The 21579-nt window shown below is 45.4% G+C and overlaps 1 protein-coding gene across 3 annotated transcripts in view; it reads left to right on the forward strand.

Moving 5' to 3' along the window:
• PGM5 (phosphoglucomutase 5) overlaps positions 1–21579 on the forward strand; it is a 124915-nt gene that overhangs the window by 68291 nt on the left and 35045 nt on the right. For all 3 annotated transcript variants that reach the window (XM_025202955.1, XM_025202956.1, XM_025202957.1), the window contains 2 exons: positions 11434–11569; positions 15015–15198. In XM_025202955.1, the coding sequence (XP_025058740.1) occupies positions 11434–11569; positions 15015–15198 (320 nt within the window). The remainder of the gene's footprint in view (positions 1–11433; positions 11570–15014; positions 15199–21579) is intronic.

Consider the following 21579-nt stretch of genomic DNA (forward strand, 5'->3'; position numbering starts at 1 on the left):
GTCCCTGTAGGTGTATCAGACTCTGTCCCAAGGGGGGTATTGTAAATATTTTAGATTTACCTTTTTGTGAGAAGCCTAAGAATTTGAATTAATAGCAAGGCTTTTCTTTTGCTTGATGTGTAAGTATGGACTAGTTTTCAGAGGAACAGACTGGAAACCTAGACTTCTGGGTTCTCTGCCCATTTCTGCCACTGGTTTGTTTTGTGGCTTTGGGTGAACTTTGCATGGATATTTTTCTAAGGGCAATCATCAAGGTCTTTGAAAGGCCAATGTAGAGAGTAGAGAAAGTAGGCATTTTCAAGTAGACTGGGAACTTTGTTTCCTTTCAGAGTATACTCACATTTGCACCTGCGCAAGTTCTCCATATGCTGATACTTCAAGTCGATGGCTAAACCATGGAATATTCAAGACCCCTCTGCTGTATAATGGTTTCCCATCCATCAAGTGCCAGTTTCCGTATTCCTAAACATTGCAGATTCTCCCCCTTGTCGAAAGTCAGTTAACCCATACTTCTGTAACATTCCTGTGGGACACTTGTGATCCCCTGAGACAAAAACATCTTTTTTCAGACCCTGAAACGAGGAAAAAAAAGCCTCATTCCCAAGTGGTAAGGGTACCTGCGTGCCATTTTCAAAGGATCCAAAGGAGTCAGGCATTCAACTTCTATTTTAATGGATTATGCTTAGTAAACTCCATTAGGCTCTTTAGAAAATCCCAATCCATGTGACAGATGGTGTGGTATCTCCCTCCTGCTCTGATATTTATGGTGGATCCACACCAGGGATGGGTCTGAACCTTTGCTCTCTTCTTGTATGGTGCATTCTTGAATTTCAAAGGTATTTAGACAAGTTACAGGGACAAACCAGCCATCTAGGCCTCTCATGCACGGGGAATGTGGCTCCTGGCACATCCATACCAAAGAAGTACAGCTGCAAGCTGACTAGTACCAACCCATAAGCATGGGTCCCAAGGCATACACTGACCCATAATTGGAACAGAGAGGGTATCCTTTCTCAGGATTGGCCCAAGGTACCTTTTATCCAGTCATACCAGTGGTTAATGGTGTCAGGGATGAGCCTGCCCCTCTGTATGACATGTGTCTCACTGAACTCAAGGAAACTCATCTGTCAGACTAGGCACAGACCTCTCAGACGAGGAAAACACAGTTGCCTCTTCTAGGCTTTACTTTTTCTTACTTTTGGGTTTCCTTCCTGCGGGCTCCACAGCTAGATCATATGCTGCCTCTCTCCCCATTTCTCAATCACCTAGTAATTTTTTTCTCCCTACCAGTGCCTGTACCCACAGCCCTTACCAAATATTCTCCTCTCCAGGCACTCACCAGGTAACAGGTGTGAAAGTCTCCAGGGTGTCCATTTTGTACTTGAGCCAGTAAATTAAAGTCAGATGGTTCTTTGCATCAGTCAGCTTTTGACAAAGTAGGTCCTTATTTCTCTTTGCCTCATTTTCCCTGTCAGTTGAATTTACGTACGTAATCCTGACAAGAGCCAACATGTGATATGGACTTATATTATGACAAGTCTTTTTCTCTTTAATGTGATGGCCTGGACAACATTGTTCTTTATCAGTTTCTGCCAGTGGTGGGAATTTGAGTTAACATTAAGACATTTTCCTTCATCATCTCTCTTCAGAGATGTGAAACTTGGCAGTTTCTTAGTTTTCAGCGTATAATATTCAAAGGCATCTACCATCCATTTGGACAAAATAATGACCTTATTACTATGTAAAAGCAGGAGGGGTTTTACAGACCGGCATCTAAATTATCACATTTATTGTCATACTAGCCTGACAACACCAGAAAGTAAATGGTTGTATGTTCAGGTAATACATAAAACCCAGCTGTAGCTCACAATAATGCAGAGCCCTAGTCTAACAACATCAAGGGATTTTGCTTTAGCCAGTAAATAAAAGCAAATTTTCAGCTATAAAAGGATAAAAGCATTTGAAAATGTCCCATAGGGCTGTGTTTCCCAGACTTGTTTTCTGGCAGCTACTCTTGGAGCTGAACCAGTGCTTGAAAAACTTCTTCCATTTTTGTAGCAGTGTGCGGAGTTTGTCAGCTGAGGATAGTGACTTGCTGATACTGTGAGTAATGCCCAGAACACAGTTCAGAGAAAGGTGTCAGCAGCAGCAATTATTATCTAAATTTCATCAGCAAACTATTAATCAGAACAAGGAAAGCCGGGTACTTGATTTATTTACATTTGATTTAAAGCACCCTGGCAAATGCTGCATCTAACTTTTATATGTTTTCATACTTCATCTCCAAACTTTCAGATATCAACAACTCTGGAGGCTTTCTGCTGAAAGCTTACTAGGAAAAAAAGTTAATGGAGGAGCTGTATGCTGATTTCAATTACCTTTGTGGAAATCTAAAGGAACTCCATTAACTTAAAAGGTTCATCAGATCAAAATGACCCCTGAAATCTCAGATTTCTTAAGATAACAGCTAGCTTCAAACCAGTGGAGATAAATTGTAAGACACAAAGGAATTGCAAACAAATATTTCTCCATTAAGTACAAACATTTGTTTCAGTTTGATTTTGCTTTTTAAGACTGCACTTGGAGACCTTAATGCCCCTAGTCGAATTGGCTAGCATAACTTGTGGGAAACCTTGAAGATATTTGGTTGAAAGCACATATTATGATACATATGCTCAGAGGTTTTGATCCTGATTGGGGCCCTAATGGGGTAGGCACTGTACAGACACAAAGTAAAAGGCAGAGACCTTGCCTCAAACAACTTACAATAGCAAAGACATTAGAATAGGAAAATGTTTGCATCGGCTTAGTCTGTTTCCAAGGCCTTTGCTTTCCTGGGATTCTACACAGTGTAAATCAGTATGACAATTTACCTAACTAGTTATGAACAAGAACCCATTACAATCCTTTAAAAAAATTGTTTAGTCTGAATCTTGCCATAATACTTTGCTATCTTTTGCCGCTTTTACACCAAGAAACATGTAGAAGGCTAACTTACAAAAAACGAAAAGCAAGCCAACCATTTGTCCTTCACAAGTCTGATGTAGCAGTTGTCATTGCTGCGTTTAAGTATAAAGCGGTCATCATGGACAAGTTTGTTGTTTTTAGTCTTGTGCTCCCTTCCTACCTCCCAACCAATCTGTTCATTAAAAGCATAGGCCAGAATGCACTGATGCTTCAGGACTTTTCAAGAGAAGTATTACATGGTGCATGCAAACATGCTATTAGCACAGAGCAATTAACTCCCCATATCGCACCAAAGTTAATTGCTCCCTGGTGCCACGTTTGAACATGCACCCAGGATCGCAGCATGTTGAGCTGGGTCAGAGCAGCCTCGGGGGGTCAGCCTGCCAGCCCAGGGTTGCTCCAACCTGTCTCAGTGTGTTTTGGAGGGGCTGGCTGGGGCATGAGGGTGCTCTAATTGTTGCACAAACAGTTAGTTTCATGCCCCTGGAGGCTTTTCCAATACACCTCAAGGAGAGAGTCACACTCAGGTTGGATCCATCTCAGTTTATTGTTTGCAAACAAGTTCAACAAGGGAGTTCAATACTCAAAGCCGTGTCGACCCTGAGTCGTGCTCGAGGGTCCACTTTTATAGCTTACATAAACAAAGGGTTTTAGCGTGGCGATACGTGATTGGTTATACCTTTTTTGCAAAGCTTAGTATATTCATAATTCTAAGAGAATTGCAGCCAAATTAATGCCTTTTAGTAACCTTGTATCTTGGTGTAACTTTAGGGCATTGGATAAGGATGATGGTTAATTTATGTGCAGGGCAAGCATTAATCTTTATGTTTTAACAGGAAGCCTTGAGCGTTATCCGGACTATTCTTTATTATGACAAGGTTTAAGGTTTATCTACTGTAGGAAGAAAAAGAGAAAAAGCAGCCCATAACTCAGCCGTGAGGCCTTGTGCAGCTTGCCCAAGGGCCCATGAGACATTTTTACCACACAGCTGCTACACAAACGTTATTGCAAAATCATAATGACTAGATTATAACATATTTTTACCACATAATGTGGCTCTAGCTGGCAGGCAGCCCCCGCATGGAAGCACACTTTTGCCACAGCCAGCCCTGTTAGTGTCTACACACATGTTGCTGTACACTAAAGAACTCTGCCGTAGGATAAATACTTGCATTTACATGTACTAACCTGCAACTTAATTAGTTTCCTGCAGCCTAATTATGCCTCACGTATAGACGTTGAGACTTTACTATGGAGCTAATTAGATGGCTCTGCAGTAAATGTCTCATGTAGATGCGCCCACAGAGAATTAATCCTAGGGCTATAGTATGTTGAACTATGAGCTGTGAGTGTGATGGAAGCAGTAGCAGTATCACAGCCCTGGAATACATTTGTGGTGGGAGAAAACTCCCTGGGGTTCATTGTCTAGCTGCATAGGAACCAGACAACCACGGGTAAAGGTTTACTGCAGTATATTTATTCGAGCAATGACCATTAAGCCAGCAAAGAGGCAAAATGGCCCCCCCTCAAGGGTGAGGCGATCTTTTATACTTTTTACAACAAGGCAAGACTATAGGGTTAACAAAAGCAATACTTGGGCGTGCTTTACAAATCTTCATAACAGCATATTTCTATTAAGCTGAACTAGCACTTTTTAAAAGCTAAAAGTTAAGTAACAGTAACATTATGATACTTAGCAAGAACTTGCAGTAGTAGATACTTCTTAAGGACATGATCACTGTACTTAGAACAATGGCTTCTTTGTCTTATCTTGTTCCTTGCTGTAGCTGATTTTACAGCACACAGACACAGATTCACTTGCTGCATTTTACTCAGAAAATGCTTAACACAGTTAAAATGATTACTTGACACAAGCAAAGGCTTAGCTATCATTTTGCCTTGTGGTCAGCAGCATTGCTAGGCCACAGGTCATGCCTTGTATTCAGCTGCAAAGCTAATACTTCTTAATAATCCAAATTATTGTTAACAGTATGCTATCAGAAAACTATTCTATTTCAGGGTAATAACAAACATGCTCACTACACATTATGTCTGGTCATCTTTCATTTGGAGAAAATAGTGCAGATCTTTATTTGCTCCTTGTTTCTCTGCTGATTTTTCTTTTGCATAGAATTACATCCAGTGTATAAACCAAAGCAAAAATACCATTAGCAAAGCTGAAGGAACTGAGCTAGCTCAGGCCAAATACTGCAATAGGACTAGAGAGCTAAGATGACTAAGTACACAGAGGTTTTGTAAGGTAAGGACATGTTTAACCAGAAGAAGTGGGGTAATGGTTTTAAAGTTGTGAAAAGAAATAAAAGAAACAAACAAAACAAACATGCAACTAAATAATATGCCAGCCCATTGCTGATGGAAATGCTGGGGAAAGGAAAGCAGTGCTAAAAGATAAGGAAACAAAATAAACAGACTTTGAGAAATCCCAAAGGCCCAGTAGGGATTTTACTATAAAAGAAAATACTTCTTGTGTACATAAAAGTATTGTTGCTATGTTCAGACCAGACTGGTGTTTTTGTCATCGACTTTTAGTTCTGGACAATTTGGATTGCTTCCAGATTTTTCCATCCAGATTTTACCTAGAATTTTTTTCTTCCCTTCCCTTTTTTGAGTGAAGGGAATAAAAAAAAACAGCACCAAGCTTTATGTCCTCTTGAAGGACATGCAAAGGACAGAGCACATGCCAAAGCCACTAAGTGAATCAGAAGAATGATACATATATACACTCACCCCTCTTCACAGAGATTTATGAGTCTAGGCCTTGCCAGCATAAGGCTTGAAGCATACAGAGACCATTCCAAGAATTTCACTGCCCATGTTTCACTGGACCATTTTGGTTTATTAAACGCTTGTGAAAGATTTGTTAAATCTGAATTCATCTCATCTTTGGTTGCTAGTTCAAAGCCTTGTACAGATAACTTGGTATACAGAGCATTTTCCTGAATGAGTAATGTATGCATGTCACTACATATATCATATTTTCTTGCATTTACCATGATCCTGGATATAATATGCAACCTGTTTTTGAAAGGCATCACAAAGGAAAAAAAGGTCTTTCTTAGGTAAGTAACTGAGAAGCAGCAGCTAGGGGAAAATTTCCTACAGCATCTGCTTTTGCACAGCAATGCAGCTGGAAGGGGCAGCTGTCCTGAAACCAGCCTTTTTGTCCCGCTGCCCTCCCGCCCCGTCCCCATAAACATGCAAACAGACCCAGCCTGCAGCCCATGGATTGATCTGGGCCAGGGTCACTCACCAGCAATCTGTGCCTGCAGGCTGCACTGTCTGCCATCCACTCTCCGGCTGTGGGAGTGGAGGACGCAGAGTGGAAAATTAGGCAATGGTGGCTGCAGCTCGGCTCTCAGCATCATCCCTATGAACCTTCCCCTTCTGCCAGTGCAGGGATGGGCTGGATCTGGCTATAGACTGACCCCACATACCAGCCTGGTCTGGTGCAGTGGGTCTGGTGCCATGCACTGGGTTGAGCGCTATGCACTGAGTCCAATGTGCATAATGTGGCCAACCTGGCATGTGCCCCCAGACCCTGCTAGAAATGTAGCCAACCTGGCGCATGACTCCAGATCCAACATGCTGCATCTGGTTGGTGTGTGGGATCAGTCTGTGCCCAGACTCTGCTTCAAAAGAAGGGGAAGTTTTGTAGGGATGGTCCCTGAAGCTGAGTTGTGGCTGCTGCTGCCTGCCTCCCTTCACGCCCTGCATCTTCCACAGCTGAAGAGAAGGCAGTAGCCTTGGCTTCTGCTTGATCAATCATCCTCTCATGTGGACTTGGCATGGCATGTGACCCCAGACCTGATGCCCCAGGTCTGACACCCTGTGCCAGGTCTGGCCACAGACAGACCACATGCACCAGCTTGATCTGGCACATGGGATTGTATCATTTGGCTGGGGGAGGGAGGCTTCCCACAGGTTGGGAAATTTGATAGTGGGGGAGCAGTGGCAGCATTGTCATGGCATCTAGAGCAATGGCAATGAATGCTGCCATCGCCCCTCTGTCACCAAATTCCCAGACCTATGGGGAACTACATTTCTTGCCTATAATATGCACCCCAATTTCTGACAGCATGTTTTGAGGAGGAAAGATGCGTTTTATTTGTGGCAAAACATGGTATTTAATAAATCATGCTGTAAATGGGGAATATGTGACAAAGGAGTATGTGATTCGTCATATTGGATCAGATCATGGATGCATTTAGTCACATTTGTTACCAATACCTGTTGAAGTACTTACAGGGCCTGCATCCTCAAAATATCTGAAAGCCTAAACCCCACAACCCCAAGAATTGGTACAGGGAGCTTGCAAGAGAATTTCCCACTTTTATATAGGGAATGCTCGGGATTAGGGTCACAAGCCAACAGGCTAGGGAGAGGGGGACAGACATAGGTAAATAAACATTAATATTAAGATACTTGCACTTAGGATCTGGGTAACAGGAAGCAAAGAGTGACACTGTGGTGCAATCATCCAGGAACAGGTAACCAGTAGAAAACACTAACACTGGGATATATGCACTTGAGAACCTTAAGCCCTCCCACAGCTCCAGAGGGCTCCAAACCATTCTGTCTTCCCATAAAACACATAACTGCTATCTGCCCGGGCTCCACATCTGAGACCCACTGATGCAGCATGCGCTGCCGCTCTTTCCAAACTCTTTTGCTGTACGTCTGTCTCTCCCTGCTGCGGTGACCTGCACTCCTATGCTGCTGCTTCTGCTCCCCCTTTCTGCCTTCTGGGAGTTGTAGTGCACATTGCAGTCCATTCCTTCAGTCCTCCAGAGGCTTCTGGGAGTTGCAGTTCATACTGCAGTTCCTTCCTCCAGTCCTCTGGAGACTTCTAGGCATTGTAGTTCACGTTACAATGTTGCAGTACATTACATTCAACATCACAGTATATTACAATATTTAAAGTTTTAGTGAAAGACACTCAGCAATACCGTCCAGCTCATAATGATATACATTATTGAGTTGACAGGGAGGTTACTTATCCTTCAGGCAAATACTTCATTCTCTGAGGAATGAGATTTGCTTCCCTTTATGGTCTGAAATCGCAGAACTGTAAGTGTTCATAAAATTATCCTGCCCTTTTTATTCTTTTTCATTTTTATTCTTATTGTTTATATTTATCCTTTGGTGGCATCCAGATTCTAATCAAGGGAAACAAGTGTATGGTGGCTGATGCTGCTGTTGTAGCAGCACTTGGAGCACCCAAACAGGACTGGTGCCAGGGGTGGATCCAGGGTGGGTGCAGTGATGTAGTTGCATAGCCTTTTTGATTCCTGTTCCACCCAAACTTTAAAATCAACTGCCTGGGAGAGACTCTGGCATTTCTATTCAGGTAGTGCTAGGAGAGTCAAATGACTTCATGGCTCATTATCATCTCTCTGATTCCTGTTAATCTCTCTCCACTCCACAGGTGTTAACAACCCTGTCTCATTTTTAATGGTCTTGATGTTTCACTATTCAAACTATCCTTTCTTCTGCAATTTTGCTGTCTGTTAGCCGTTCCTGGTAATGCATTTCTAGCCGTTCCTGGTAATGCATTTCTTATGTCACAGCCCTGCAGGCTGTTTTTAGCTCTAGGTAAGCACCTTAACTCAAGTATGGTAATATTAACTCAGGTGTAGAAATGAAGTATTCGAAGCTCGGTCAAGATGTTAAAGAAGGCTAGATTTTGTTGTGTGACTCTGAATAAGAGATGTACACTTAGCTATGATGACTACAGTACTAACAATACAAATCCTTTGACTGTTTTTGCCTAGTTATATTTTTTTAACTATATAGTGCACATTCTAGTAGTTATATATTTTGCTTTGATCAGAAACTGAATAATATAGTGCTAGCCCCTGCAATATTAGTAAAGCTTCTAGTTTCTCCTTAACTAGAAATAACATGTGTCAAGGTCTGTGTGATTATATTCCACATCATCTGTATCCTCCTTTTCAAAATCCTAGATCCACCCATGACTGTGCTCAGTGTGGTGAGCACTGTCGTAAAAGACACTTCCTGCTTCTGGAAGCTCAGTCTTTACTGTCAAGTAGAGAATGAATGGCAGAAGAAAGTCGGTATTGTTACCAGCATGCTGGCCACTGTGCAAATGCATTAGTCCCTGTCCCAAACAGCTGTCAAATCCAATAACAATATCTGACTCACCAACCTTGTATCTTAGTGAGCTTAATGGAAGGAGCATAAAATGCATGAGGGAAGATTTCTTTCCCTCCCCCTCTGCCACTCCCCCCCAAAAAATCAACTTTTGCATGTCATGCCTTTCTGATGGTTTCATCTACCTAGTCTTGATTATAGTAGTAAGGTGGTTATTTATATTTAGCTTCCTCATTTCTGTTTAATAATGTGAAACAGCCTTTAAATATTTCACATAAGGGTCTGAAGTTCCCACATCATTTGAGCTGAACAGAGAGAGGTGAGGTGCTACCTCTTGTTACACTGATAGTGACTGTTTTCTGCAAGTTTGCATTAATTGTGTTGTAGCTGCAGTACATCACTTTACATTGAGACCATGTATACTTTCACACACACAATTTAGATTATACAGGATATTATTAATAACAGCAAAATTGCAGAATATTCTTGGTAGGGCAAGATTCGTAGTTTGTTTGTTTTTACCTGCAGACAGTTTTATACCCTCTCTGATGTCAAGGTTGCACTGCTTTTCATCTGGGGGGTTTTGCTATGTGTGTTTTAATGGCATATAGATTCTACAAGCAGGAACAATACAGGTAGAAAGTGCAATGATTTTATAAAGCGGGTATAGCTTGTTTGCTCTCAGCAAGCCTAACAAATAAACTACTGTGTGTGTCGGGGGGCAGCCTTTTTGGCAGGCATGCCACAAATTAGCCCTACACATGACCCGAGTGCCACTCCAATCCCTTTCCTCTGCCTGATTTGCTGCTCTGCTTTCTGCTCCCTGCTCTTTGCCCCCTGCCTCATCTCCTGATCTGCTTTCTGCTCCCTGCCCTATCTGCTGGAGTACTTGGCTGTCCCTCCTTGATGTGCCATGTACCACTCACAGAAGCAGCCCATGGCACTTATGCTGAAGGTTGGCCACCCCTGCCCTACATGATTAACCTCAATTTTATTTTTGTTATTGCCTTGACAATATTGACAGCAATTGATGATATATCTGTTGCGAAACTGGAGTTTAAACTTAGCACCTTCATCCCATGGTACCCTTGTCACTTCTTAGATTTGTCTCTCTGGTCAAACATCATACTCTGTTAGAGTCAGATTTTCTGAAATTTCTCATCTGTATCAACTTTGCAAGCATCTTAGGTCTCATTTCATGGTTATTTCGTTAGAATACATTTCTTTGTGATTTCTCCATACTGCCGCTGCTTCCTGCCTCCACTCCAGAGGGTGAGACAGTGCGGTACTCTGTGTGGGGAGCTGAGGGTGATACCAGAACTAGCTTGTAGGGGGTGAAGGATCATGCCCATGCAGTGCAGAGGTGTGGGGTGGCTCCATGCAGTGGGAGGGGTGCCTACACAGGCATATGGTGCAGCGGTGGAGGGTTGCACAGTGGAGCAGTGGTACCCACATGGGCATGAAGTGCAGAGGGGGAGGTGGTAGAAGCTTCCATGTGGTTCACAGCCCCTAGTGGTGCAGCTCCTGGAGCATTTGGCACCTGAGGGCTTAGAGGTTAGACACAGCCCTGGCCTAGGGGTTAGCAGTCTCACTGGGTGGGAGGGAAGACTTAAGCTCAAGTCCCTACTCTGGTTGATAAAGTTGAAGGACTTGAACCTCAATCTCACATGCCAGGAGAGTGCTATATCACTGGGCTACAGGATATCCTAGGTGAGTCCCCTGAACACTGACCTAATAACTGTTCTGTGATGCACCTCCCTTTGTTTCTGCTTTTTATCCTGGAAGGTCTAGTTTGGTTTCTGAAGTACAGCAGAAATTTCAAACATCTCAAAAACTTTTGTGGGACAGGAAAACAGTATCCCATCCCTGACCCGTGACTTTGGGACATCTGGGGAGACGTGAAGGTGCAGTTGACTTCTCATTTAAAATACTCCTGTTAATGACCAGAATTTTGCACACCAGAGCCAATCCTGGGAAACAATGCCAGATGTGTAAACATAGTCTTTAAATTGAGCAGGAATCACAATGGTTAAAAATATAAATCCATTTATAGTGCTTATATCCAGCTAATTGTCCATCTCTCTCTCTTAAATCTAAGTAATGTGTATTGTCATATATAATATGGGTATGTGTATACCTCCCACTAGGCATTTGTTTTTGCTCTCAGTCTGGAAAATATCAGCATTATTAAGCATAAGGAGAATGTATTTCTGATTACTGTATCTGTCTAAATCATGAAATTAAAGGAACAGCTGCTCTGTGCTTCCCATCTATTGTTTGCAGCCTATATTGTTACTTAGCAGATACTTCAAATAATGTAATGTTTCTATTAAGGATCTGACCACATTCGAGAGAAGGATGGACTCTGGGCTGTGCTAGTGTGGCTTTCAATCCTCGCTGCTCGAAAGCAGAGTGTGGAAGAGATTGTCAGAGACCACTGGACAAAATTTGGTCGCCACTACTATTGCAGGTAAGAGTAATGATTATAGGACACAAGAGGCTATGTAGTCCTTTGGACAGTTCTGGTTCAAGTGTGGCTTGTTTAGCTTCGTTCACTGTAAGTATGGCTGCATGTTTAGCAGCACTTGAGGCATTCATCAGGCACGCACACAGAATGAAATCTTCCTTAAATTTATGACCATTCCCTCTTTGAGGATTCTGTTAAAGTCATTTGCTTAATGAAAAGTCAGCACAAAAGTTTCACTTATGGTGTATGAACAGTTAGATTTCACTAACACTAAATGGCTGAAATATTCAATGTTTACCCTTTCAGAACGAATAGTGGGGTTTAGTGGTCTAAGCCTTAGCTTGTAACTTGTACTAGCTTGCATATGGAAACAAAAGTCTAAATCCCAGCCCTAGCAAGCTTCACTCAGCTCTTCATTTTTTCAGCATAGATAAATTGAGTGCTAGGAGCTTTATTGTAGGTAGACCCAGTTGACAGGACTGCACCCACCCCATCTGCTCTTTTTATGGGTGAAAGTTCCTGAATAATTCCCATTTACCCAGAGTTTGAACCATGTGCTGCACCCTGGGCAGCAGTGGCAGCAAGGGCTGGGCCATCTGTGGTGCCTAAAGTAGCTGGATTGGCAGCAACGGCAGTGGCTGTTTATGCAGTCCCTCTTTGTGGGTACCTGGGGGTGGTGCCACCCATCACTTGTTATACTACTGCATATACCTCTGTATGAGACCTCAGAGTAGAACTAAAGTGGGTAAATTTTGCCCAGTGGAAATTAAGCAGCTGTCAAAGAATATAATCAGTGCCCACAATGCTCCCTCTGACCTAGTGGATCTCTTGTCAACCTTGCCCTTTTCTCTTGATGCAGTTTGGATCTCAATAGTAACAAAGTTCATACCCAGCCACAATGTTCATCAGACGTCAGCCCTTTTCTTTCAGGGCTGTCACTTTCTGTTCTGCAAGGAAAAAGTGTGAGGGAATTCTAACCCACACTCCCTTCTGGGTTCCAGTCAGAAAACCCTTTTCAAGCAGCCAAGGACTGCATTTTATGATCCCTCAGTGCTTCTGTGAGCTGGTTCCTGCTTTTCCTGATTATCAGTCTTTCTCACAACATTAATCCTGTAGCTTCTCCCACCCTCTTGCTCTGAAGCATTCCCATCTGCTGTTCCTTTCTCCGCAGTCCCTCAATCACAACTGGGGAGATAATAAATTAGCCCTGCCCCTCCATTAACTTTCTGGACTGTGAAGTCTCATGAAGTCTCATCACAGCAGCCCATAATACTTTTTGCATAAGCGTTGTCACTCAGAACGCTCCCCAAAGATCCTTCTCCCTCCTCAAGCTATTGAGCATGCAAGGTGCCAGTTGGTTGTTGCCTGACACTTCCGAACTGGCTCCATACTAATGATGCTATTCGTATGTGTCGCAGGGAGAGACAAACGGGGGGACAAAAAAAGGTCAAGGGGGGAACCCCAGGAGCAGAGGTCGGGGGACGAACTGAAGGAAAAAAGTAAAATTAAGAAAGAGTACTCACCTGCAGCGAAACCTGCGGCGAAGCAGGAGCACCGGGAGGAACCTGCGTGAGCCATCAGCCACGCTTTCATACAGCTGCGGCCAGCCGGTGACATCAGCAACAACTACCAGTCGGCGGGGATAAAGAGGACAGCCCCCAAAGAGGCAGGGGAACAGATGCCGGGAGAAACCCCAGCCGGAGGGGTCTGCCAGCGGCTCGGAGCAGAGCGAGCAGAGCGAGAAACGGTGATCCCCAACAGAAGAGGATCCGACGCCTCACGCGGCGAGGGTGGAGCCGCTGATGGCGGCGAAGGTAAACCCGCTCTCGGGGCAGGAGCTCCGGTGCGGAGAAAGGAGGGGAAGGAAGACAGAGGCTGGAGAGACTCCGAGCCCGGCAGCCTCCGCAGAGAAAGGGGAGGCACTGGTCCGCGCTCCAGCTTCCAAACACGTGGGACGGTGGAGGGACCTGGGGGACCCGAAGGTACGCCTGAGGGAGAGCGACGATACTGAGAAGGCCCAGAGAGAGGGCAGCGATACTGAGAAGGCCCAGAAAGAGGGCAACATTAACGAAAAGGCCCAGAGAGAGAGAGGGCAACGTTACGCGGGGCCAAAGGGGCCAAGACAAGAGAGACCAGGGATAACCCTGAGGTCTCGTGACCACGGGGGGGAGCTTTAGATAGCCCCTAAGCGGGAAGGGGGTGCTGGGAGGACAGGAGTGGGCCCTGGAGGCTAGATATGAGTATTGAGGTATATCTCGGGCAAGGTAGGAACACGCGGTGCTGGTGGAGGGTTTTTTTGTAAAGTATTTTGTGTTTCCCCAAGTCAGGAGGGGTTGAGTGTAGAGGGAAGAGAGGCGAACTGGGGGGAGAGGTGCGCCTAAGGATTAGGAGACATCCATCGTGCGGGAGAGTGGCCGCAGGACCAACAGTGGCTTGCCAGGCTGGGTATAGAGCGAGGTAGAGGGGAGGTGGAGCCTCACAGAAGACCACCGGAGGAATGAGTGGCCAGCAAGGGAGCCTGAGCAGTACCGAGCCCCACCACTGAAGAAGATTCCAAGTCATGGCAGGTTAGAAAGGGGTGGACTGCGTCATGAGTAAACACCTCCTCGAAGGACCACCTGCAACGGTAGGGCAGATACTGGTGTGCACCCGGATCCAAGTCGCGCGGGACATGATGTTGGAGGCCAGGCGGGCACAGTGTGGTTTGTTACACATAATAGGAATCTGTCAAGTTAAACTGTGTCATCTTTGAGTAGGGTGTATTGTGCTAATAACCTCTTAAAATGTAGCATGAAAAGGTGTATCTCTTGTGTTGTTGGCTTCTGCTGACTCACTGAGGCAAGTCATTTGAATCAGAACTATGGGGGAACATAATTTTCTCTTAAAGTGATTACATGGATGCTCATGTTTAATGCAACTTGGGGTTTGGTTGCACAAGTTGTTTTGTACTAGGCACTTTGGGAGTTTGTACATGGGGTCCAGGAGTGGAGGGTGATTTAATTAGAACAGCCCTGAGAGTATCTCATGTATCAGCATCCCTACACTTAAAAATGGAGGTGGGGGTGCTTTAACTAAAATGCGTTCAACAAGTTTTAGCTAAAGTGCCCCCACCACTATTTTTAAGCATGGGGGCACTGATACACAACATACTGGAGTCTGATGGAGTGCAGGAATTACCATGCTCCAGCAGATTCGATTAATCACACAAGCAATTAATTGATTAATCAAGTCTGCTCCAACACGCTGTAATTAGTGCATTGGAGCAGCCTCACTGCTCATGCATAGGCACCCTTTGATTGCCCAGGTGGTTTTTCATGTCTGTAGTAAATTCCTAATGGTTGAGTATACCATGCTTTGTGAAAAAAGAGCCTTTCTTTTGCTTATATAGTGTATATATTTAGCGTATATATTTATTTTTGGGTTTTTTCTTTTAATTTTTACATGCAAGATTTGATTATGAAGCATTGGATCCCAGAACAGCATATTTCATAATGAGAGATCTGGAAGCTTTGATCACTGACAAGTCATTCAGTCATCAGCAGTTTGCTGTTGGGAACAATATCTACAGTGTGGAAAAAACAGACAGCTTTGAATATATGGATCCTGTAGATGGCACTGTGACCAAAAGACAGGTATGAAGAACGTAATTTTTCCAAAGATCATGGGTGTGTGGTGGGAAACCAGTAAAGTTTTACAAACGATATACACTATTTTATGCATTTTTCAGCTGTGATTTTCTTTGGTTAGTGTTAATTTATATGGTGGTACATTACAGTACTTATCCCTCATTTAAGAGTAGCCTGAATTAGAATTATACTTTGCTCTTTCTTAATTTATTTTTTGATTTGACAAGGCACTTCATAAATGATAACACATTTGCCATGAAGCCATGGTCATGCCATTCTGTTCAAGTCTTTATAGTTTGCATTCATCACTGAATCCAGATGATACAAATAATCCACCACCCATTGAGACGCTCTCTTTGCATGTATTGTTGGTGCAACAAGATATGTTCCTGTTGTCATATCAAAGCCAAGTGGAAAATCACTGGCATAATCAGATTTTGCCTCTTTAAAAACTGAATTTTGATTTTTATTTCAGATGTCTTTTCTCACTCTTACTATTTGTCATTCTTGCCCAATTCTGCAGTTCAAATAAAAATAAAGATTGCTTTACTTTAAAAATGAATGTTTAAAATATTATAGGGCCAGTTTTCAGATAACTTCTAAAACTGGGCCCCCAAAATCAGTAGGCACATGTTTCTATGATACATTTAAAAAAAAAAGCATTCTAAAATTTTTAGGATAGAGTCTGTCTCTTTGGGGGTGTTTGTGTGTGTGTGTGTGTGTGTGTGTGTGTGTGTGTACTACTAGCCAATTACCCATCATAAATGATGGATTTCAAAGGGGTGTTTACATGGCTGGCCCCGAAGGGTGGCCCTGCCTCTGGCTATTCTGTTGCCCCTCATTGGAAAGCCACAGCCCCCCCAGCCCTGCTGCTGCCTCTCCATCCCAACTCACTGACCCCATCCCTGCCAGTGCCCCTCACTTACCAAGCTGCAGTACCCTGCCCCCCTGGGCCATGATGGTGCCCCTCACTCCTGACCTGCAGGCTCCCACCCCCATCCCTGCTGGTGCCCCTCACTCCTGACCCGCAGTCCCCTGGTGCCACCAGTGACCTGCCTTTCCAACCCACAGTCCCCACCCCGGTGCACCACACTCCTAAGCCACAGCCCTCCCAGCCCTGCTGCTGCCCCTCACTCTCAGGCCACTGACCCCAGCCCTGCCAGTGCCCCTCACTCACCAAATTGTAGTACCTTGCCCCCACATCCCTGCTGGTGCCCTGCACTCCTAACCCACAGCCCCCGGCGTTGCCAGTGACCCACATTCCCAACCCACAGTCCCTCACCCCGTGATGCCCTTTACTGCCAGAGGGGCCCCAGCTGTCCCCGTCCTGACCAGGCCAGAGCGCGGCTCTGATTTATGCAGGTGGTGGCAGAACATGTCTGGCCCCAGCATGGGCTGGAGGAAAGTGGAGGAGATGCTTGTGGCACTTCTTGCCTTGGGAAGAGGCTGCTGCACCACACCAGGTAGCTTGGCCACGGCCCCTTCCCCCTTCCATTACCCTATGCTCCCTCCCAGCATCTCGTGGCTGCTTGGTCCCTGTGAGCACAGGCCCTGGCCCTTGTGCTGCCGGACCTGCTCCCCCAACCCCACTTCTGGTCCAGGGCCTCGCCTCCCCACTCCAGGGCCTTGCCTCCCCACTCCATTGCTGCTGCCTCCAGGTAGCAGGGCTTGGGGGGGTGGGGCAGGCCAGCGGTGCTGGTCTCACCCCCCTGCTTCATTGCCGCTGCCTCCAGGCCCCCCACTCCATCCCCTTCCTCCCCACCATCATGGCAGCACTCGGCCACACCGCTGCCGCCGTTGCCTGTCCAGGACAGCCAGTCAGAGTGTGAATAAAGCATTACAGACAGACAGACTAAGGCTTTTATATATATATATATATAGAACAGATATACATACAAGCTTTTATATATATAGAATATATATACATACACACACACATGCGCGTGTGTGTGTGTGTATTCTCTATATATATAAAAGCACCTTGGAAGGTGCCGGAGTGCCGGCATGCCAGAAAAACAAAATGCGGTACAAGTGGGGGGAATGGGGTCAGGGCCACTGTGGCGAGTGGAGGACTGGGGGAGCAGCCCCAAACCACCAGGGGGGAAAGGGGTCGGGCCCGAAACAACTGGGTGGGGGAGGAGAGGGGAACAGGGTCAGGGCCAAATTGTGGGGGGGGATGAGGGGAGCAGGGGCTCAGGGACAGACGATGGACTCTGTCCCCACCAGCCCCCAGGGTGTGGTTGGGGGAAGCATCCCTGGCCCGGAAGCAACAGGAGCGAGCCTGGCTCCGGGCCTCTGTCCTCGCTCCCTTCCCCCTCAGCAGGAGGCAGCGATGGAGCAGACAGAGGGGGAGTGGGGACAGCATCCCCCCTGCTTCCTGCAGGCCATGAAAACAGAGCGGATGGAGAGGAGGGGGGGACAAGGCCAGCCCTGCTGGCCACATACCCCCACCACCCCTGCAGGCGGTGGCAATGAAGTGGACAGGGGGAGGGCCAGCAGACAGAGCGGGGTCAGCCAGTCCCAGCCCTGAAGTGGTGGGGGAGAGAGGAGGAGTGGGCCTGGCCCTGAAGGTGAGGGGGGTGGGGCCAATCACAGGCCTCTGTCCCTGGCCACCCTGCTCCCCCCTGCCTGTCATTTTTTACAGGCAATTGGCTAGTATATGCAAACAATAATTAGTAGTAATAAATACTTGCATTCTGCTGCTAATTGAAACCTTTGCCCATAAGGTTTGGGGCCCTATTGTGCAGGGTGCTGTACAAACCTGCAAACAAAGCACCCATAGCAAAGTTACTGAAGTCCTAGAATGTCAGTACTATGAAATCTTTGCTGATGTCTGCACTTACCTGGTGTGGCAACAGGAAGTTCTGGCAGCAACTGCTCCTGCCAAGCAGCCAAAACGCATGCATACTACTGTCTTGCAAAGGGTATTATGGGAAGGCACCAATTGCAGAGTAGATTTCATTAGCCATGTGTAATTGTGGGATTGTCTAAATGTGTCTTTGGCTGGCCACCAGGCAGGGGTAGAACCTTATATTCCATTCAGCAGAGAGAGAAATCTCTCAACAGAGTGGAGGGTTCTGCTCACAGCATGGCTTCAGGTGTGAAGTTCTTAAATTCTGCTTGCAAAACCTTAGTGTAGTTTAAGCCATAAAAAGGGAGTCATTTTACAAAATGCAAATGATCCAATGTAATAACTGTGTTGATCGGCCAGAGGGAATGATGTATTATAGCCTACAGATGGAAAACACACATATTTTAAATTGGAGATTGGTGATTGACTCTCAGTGTTTTCCTAATCATTCCTTATTTTCAGGTTGGAAAAGGTTACTATCCATGCAGTCTAATTTTTCTGTTTTTGAGCTTGAGTAGTAGTCAGGAAACAAGCACTGAAAATGCTGGAAAAAGTTATTTCACACCTCTCTCCAGAGATAAGGCCAAAATGAGATTTCAATCCTGTATCCAAGATAAAGCCTTTCCTCTGAAAATACTGAGTACAGCCTATTGTGCCTAGGGCCATTTAGAGGTCATAGAGGAACAAGTGAAAATTATGGTACTATAAAATACTTAAAAGTAAAACCACAGCCATGTTATATGGCACTGACTTGTGGACATGACGCTCTGGCCAATTTATTGTGCCTGGGCCAGATTATTTGCTAGTGTAACTCTATATGCATTGTATTTTTAAACAGCATCTCTGAGTATTACACTGAAATGCACTCATAGGTTTGCCTGCTTGATTTCTTGCTGGTACCAACATTTAATTGCAAATAAGATAAAAAAGGTAAATCAAATACTAAGAGTACACACAGAGGAGTTTTAATCTGGCTAATATTTTATGAGGTCAAACTAATTAATTCCTTTCACTGGAATGCAATATAAGAGAGGTAAATCTTTGTTAAGTTAGTTTTAAGGCCATTAACACAGCAAGGCCTGCCTTTGTCACATCAGCTTCTAAACCAGTAGATCAAAATCTCTGTTGGCATATTTGTCTTATTGATGGCATACCTACAAGAGACTCAATGGCATTGTAGGAAGGCATATTGATGATTCAGTTATTTACACTGAACACCAGCAATTCAGCCCCATTCTTTGTGGAGCTGATATGTCAGAGTCAGGATTGTTTTCTGTTTGTTTCGGCTTTTTTTCTCCCTTTTATGAGTTCTTCTAGCATGTTGTAGCACCTCTAACTATGAGGGTGGTCAAACATTGGAACAGGCTACCTAGAGACATCGTGGATTCTCCATCCCTGGACATTTTCAAGAGCAGGTTGAACAGACACTTGACTGGGATGGTTTAGTCAGGGATGATCCAGCCTTGAGCAAGGGGCTGGACTAGACTATCTTGTAAGGTCTGTTTCAACCTGACTTTCCTATGATCTGAAAGTGGCCCTAGTTCCAATGCAGTCTGAACAATTTCCATTCATACCCTGTTAGAGTCAATCCCTATGCTTTTTAAAACCTCCTTCACTGAGGACGGCACATCTTCTAATCTGCCAAGGTCATTGAAACTAACATTGTATAGTAATTACAGTGTTGATTTATTTTATTTTGTATGTAATTAGCTCTTCTTCCTTGGAACTTAGTCTTGTTGCAAAGTTTCCATACAGCTTACTAACATCAACTAGTATAACTAGATTCGCTAAAATAAATATTCACAGATGTTCAATGTGGGAACTATATTAAGTCTTTTAGTTACTTCCTTCTGAAAGAAATCAATCCATTCCAGTTCCCATAAGATGATGATGTTCTTATTGGTGACTATAATGATTCCTTTCTTCTTATGAATGAAAACAATTCTGCCTTATGGGCTTCCTAATACAGTTCACCTCTTTTTACTTTTTCATCTTTTATACTATAAAGCAGGGGTATCAAACTCATCTGGTCCCACGGGCTGGTTTGTTGGCCAGACCAGGACCAAGCCCCTGTGCAGCACCAGGACCAGCCCATGCACCACACACGGCAGACACCAGCCCTGTGGCTAGCCCTGCATTTGACATGCCCCACCCAAGGCACATGGGCTGGACCCTGTGCTGTAGGGGTCAGTCTGGCATCTCACATGCAGCTCATGGGCCTCCTGTGTTGTGTGCATTGGGTCCAGCCCATGTACCACGGGCAGGGCACACCCTGTGCCAGCCCTGCATGCTGTATACAATACATGGTGAGCCCCTGGGGCAGTATGTGTAGGGTGCGGGGCTGGACCGGCCACATGCACTACATGCAACACTTGGGGCTGGCATAAGGTGCACGCTGCACACCCATGTGCGGGCTTCGGCACAGCCCAATTTGGACCAGCCCCAGAGCCATTAGATAGGGCCAGTCTGGTGGGGTTCCTCATGCAACATGTGTCCTAGACCAACCCCCTGTGCTCTGTGCAGGGCACAGAATGCTAGGTCCAGCCTGTGGGCCACATGCAATGCATGAGGTTGGGGCTGGTATGTGGAGTCAGTCCAGTGACCCATAGGCCGTGTCATACGGCTCCATGAGCTGGATCCAGGTCATGGCCTTTTATGTCGGACACCCCTGCTGTAAGTTATTTTTTTCTTATAAAAAATCAAGGAAACAGCACCAATAGCCATCTGGAGAACAGTGATCACCTAATAATAGAATTCACCATAAGACGTCGAGTGGGTAAGGTAACTAGTAGGGTGAAAGTGCTAGACTTTAGGAAAACTGATTTCAATGAACTCAGGCGATTAGTCAAGGACGCACTGCAGAGTAGGAGTTTTGAAGTGATGGGAGCCCAAGAAGGGTGGCTGTGCCTTAAGGAAATGATCCTTCGGGCACAAAGAAAGACGATCCCCGAGCGAGGCAAAAGGGGGAAAGGGGCCAGGAGGCTTCCCTGGCTGACCAGAGAAATCCAGGGCAGCCTAAGGGACAAAAGGGGAGCACATAAAAAGTGGAAACAGGGAGAGATCACCAAAGACAAATATACCTCCTCTGCTCGTGCTTGTAGGGAGGCAGTTAGACGGGCCAAAGCTGCCATGGAGCTGAGGATGGCAACCCAAGTAAAATATATAGGGAGTAAAAGGAAGCCCCAGGGAGGAATAGGACCCCTGCTAAATGGGCAGAAACAATTGGTGACGGACAGGGGGGACAAGGCTGAACTCCTCAATGAGTTCTTTGCCTCAGTGTTCCTAAGCGAGGGGCACGACAAGTCTCTCACTGGGATTGTAGAGAGGCAGCAGCAAGGCGCCAGACTACCATGCGTAGACCTTGAGATGGTGTAGAGTCACTTGGAAGAACTGGATGCCTTTAAGTCGGCAGGCCCGGATGAGCTCCATCCGAGGGTGCTGAAGGCACTGGCCGACATCATTGCAGAGCCACTGGCGGGAATATTTGAAAGCTCGTGATGCACGGGCCAAGTCCCAGAGGACTGGAAAAGGGCCAA

The sequence above is a fragment of the Alligator sinensis genome, unplaced genomic scaffold (assembly GCF_000455745.1).
Source record: "Alligator sinensis unplaced genomic scaffold, ASM45574v1 scaffold308_1, whole genome shotgun sequence".
Taxonomy (NCBI): domain Eukaryota; kingdom Metazoa; phylum Chordata; order Crocodylia; family Alligatoridae; genus Alligator; species Alligator sinensis.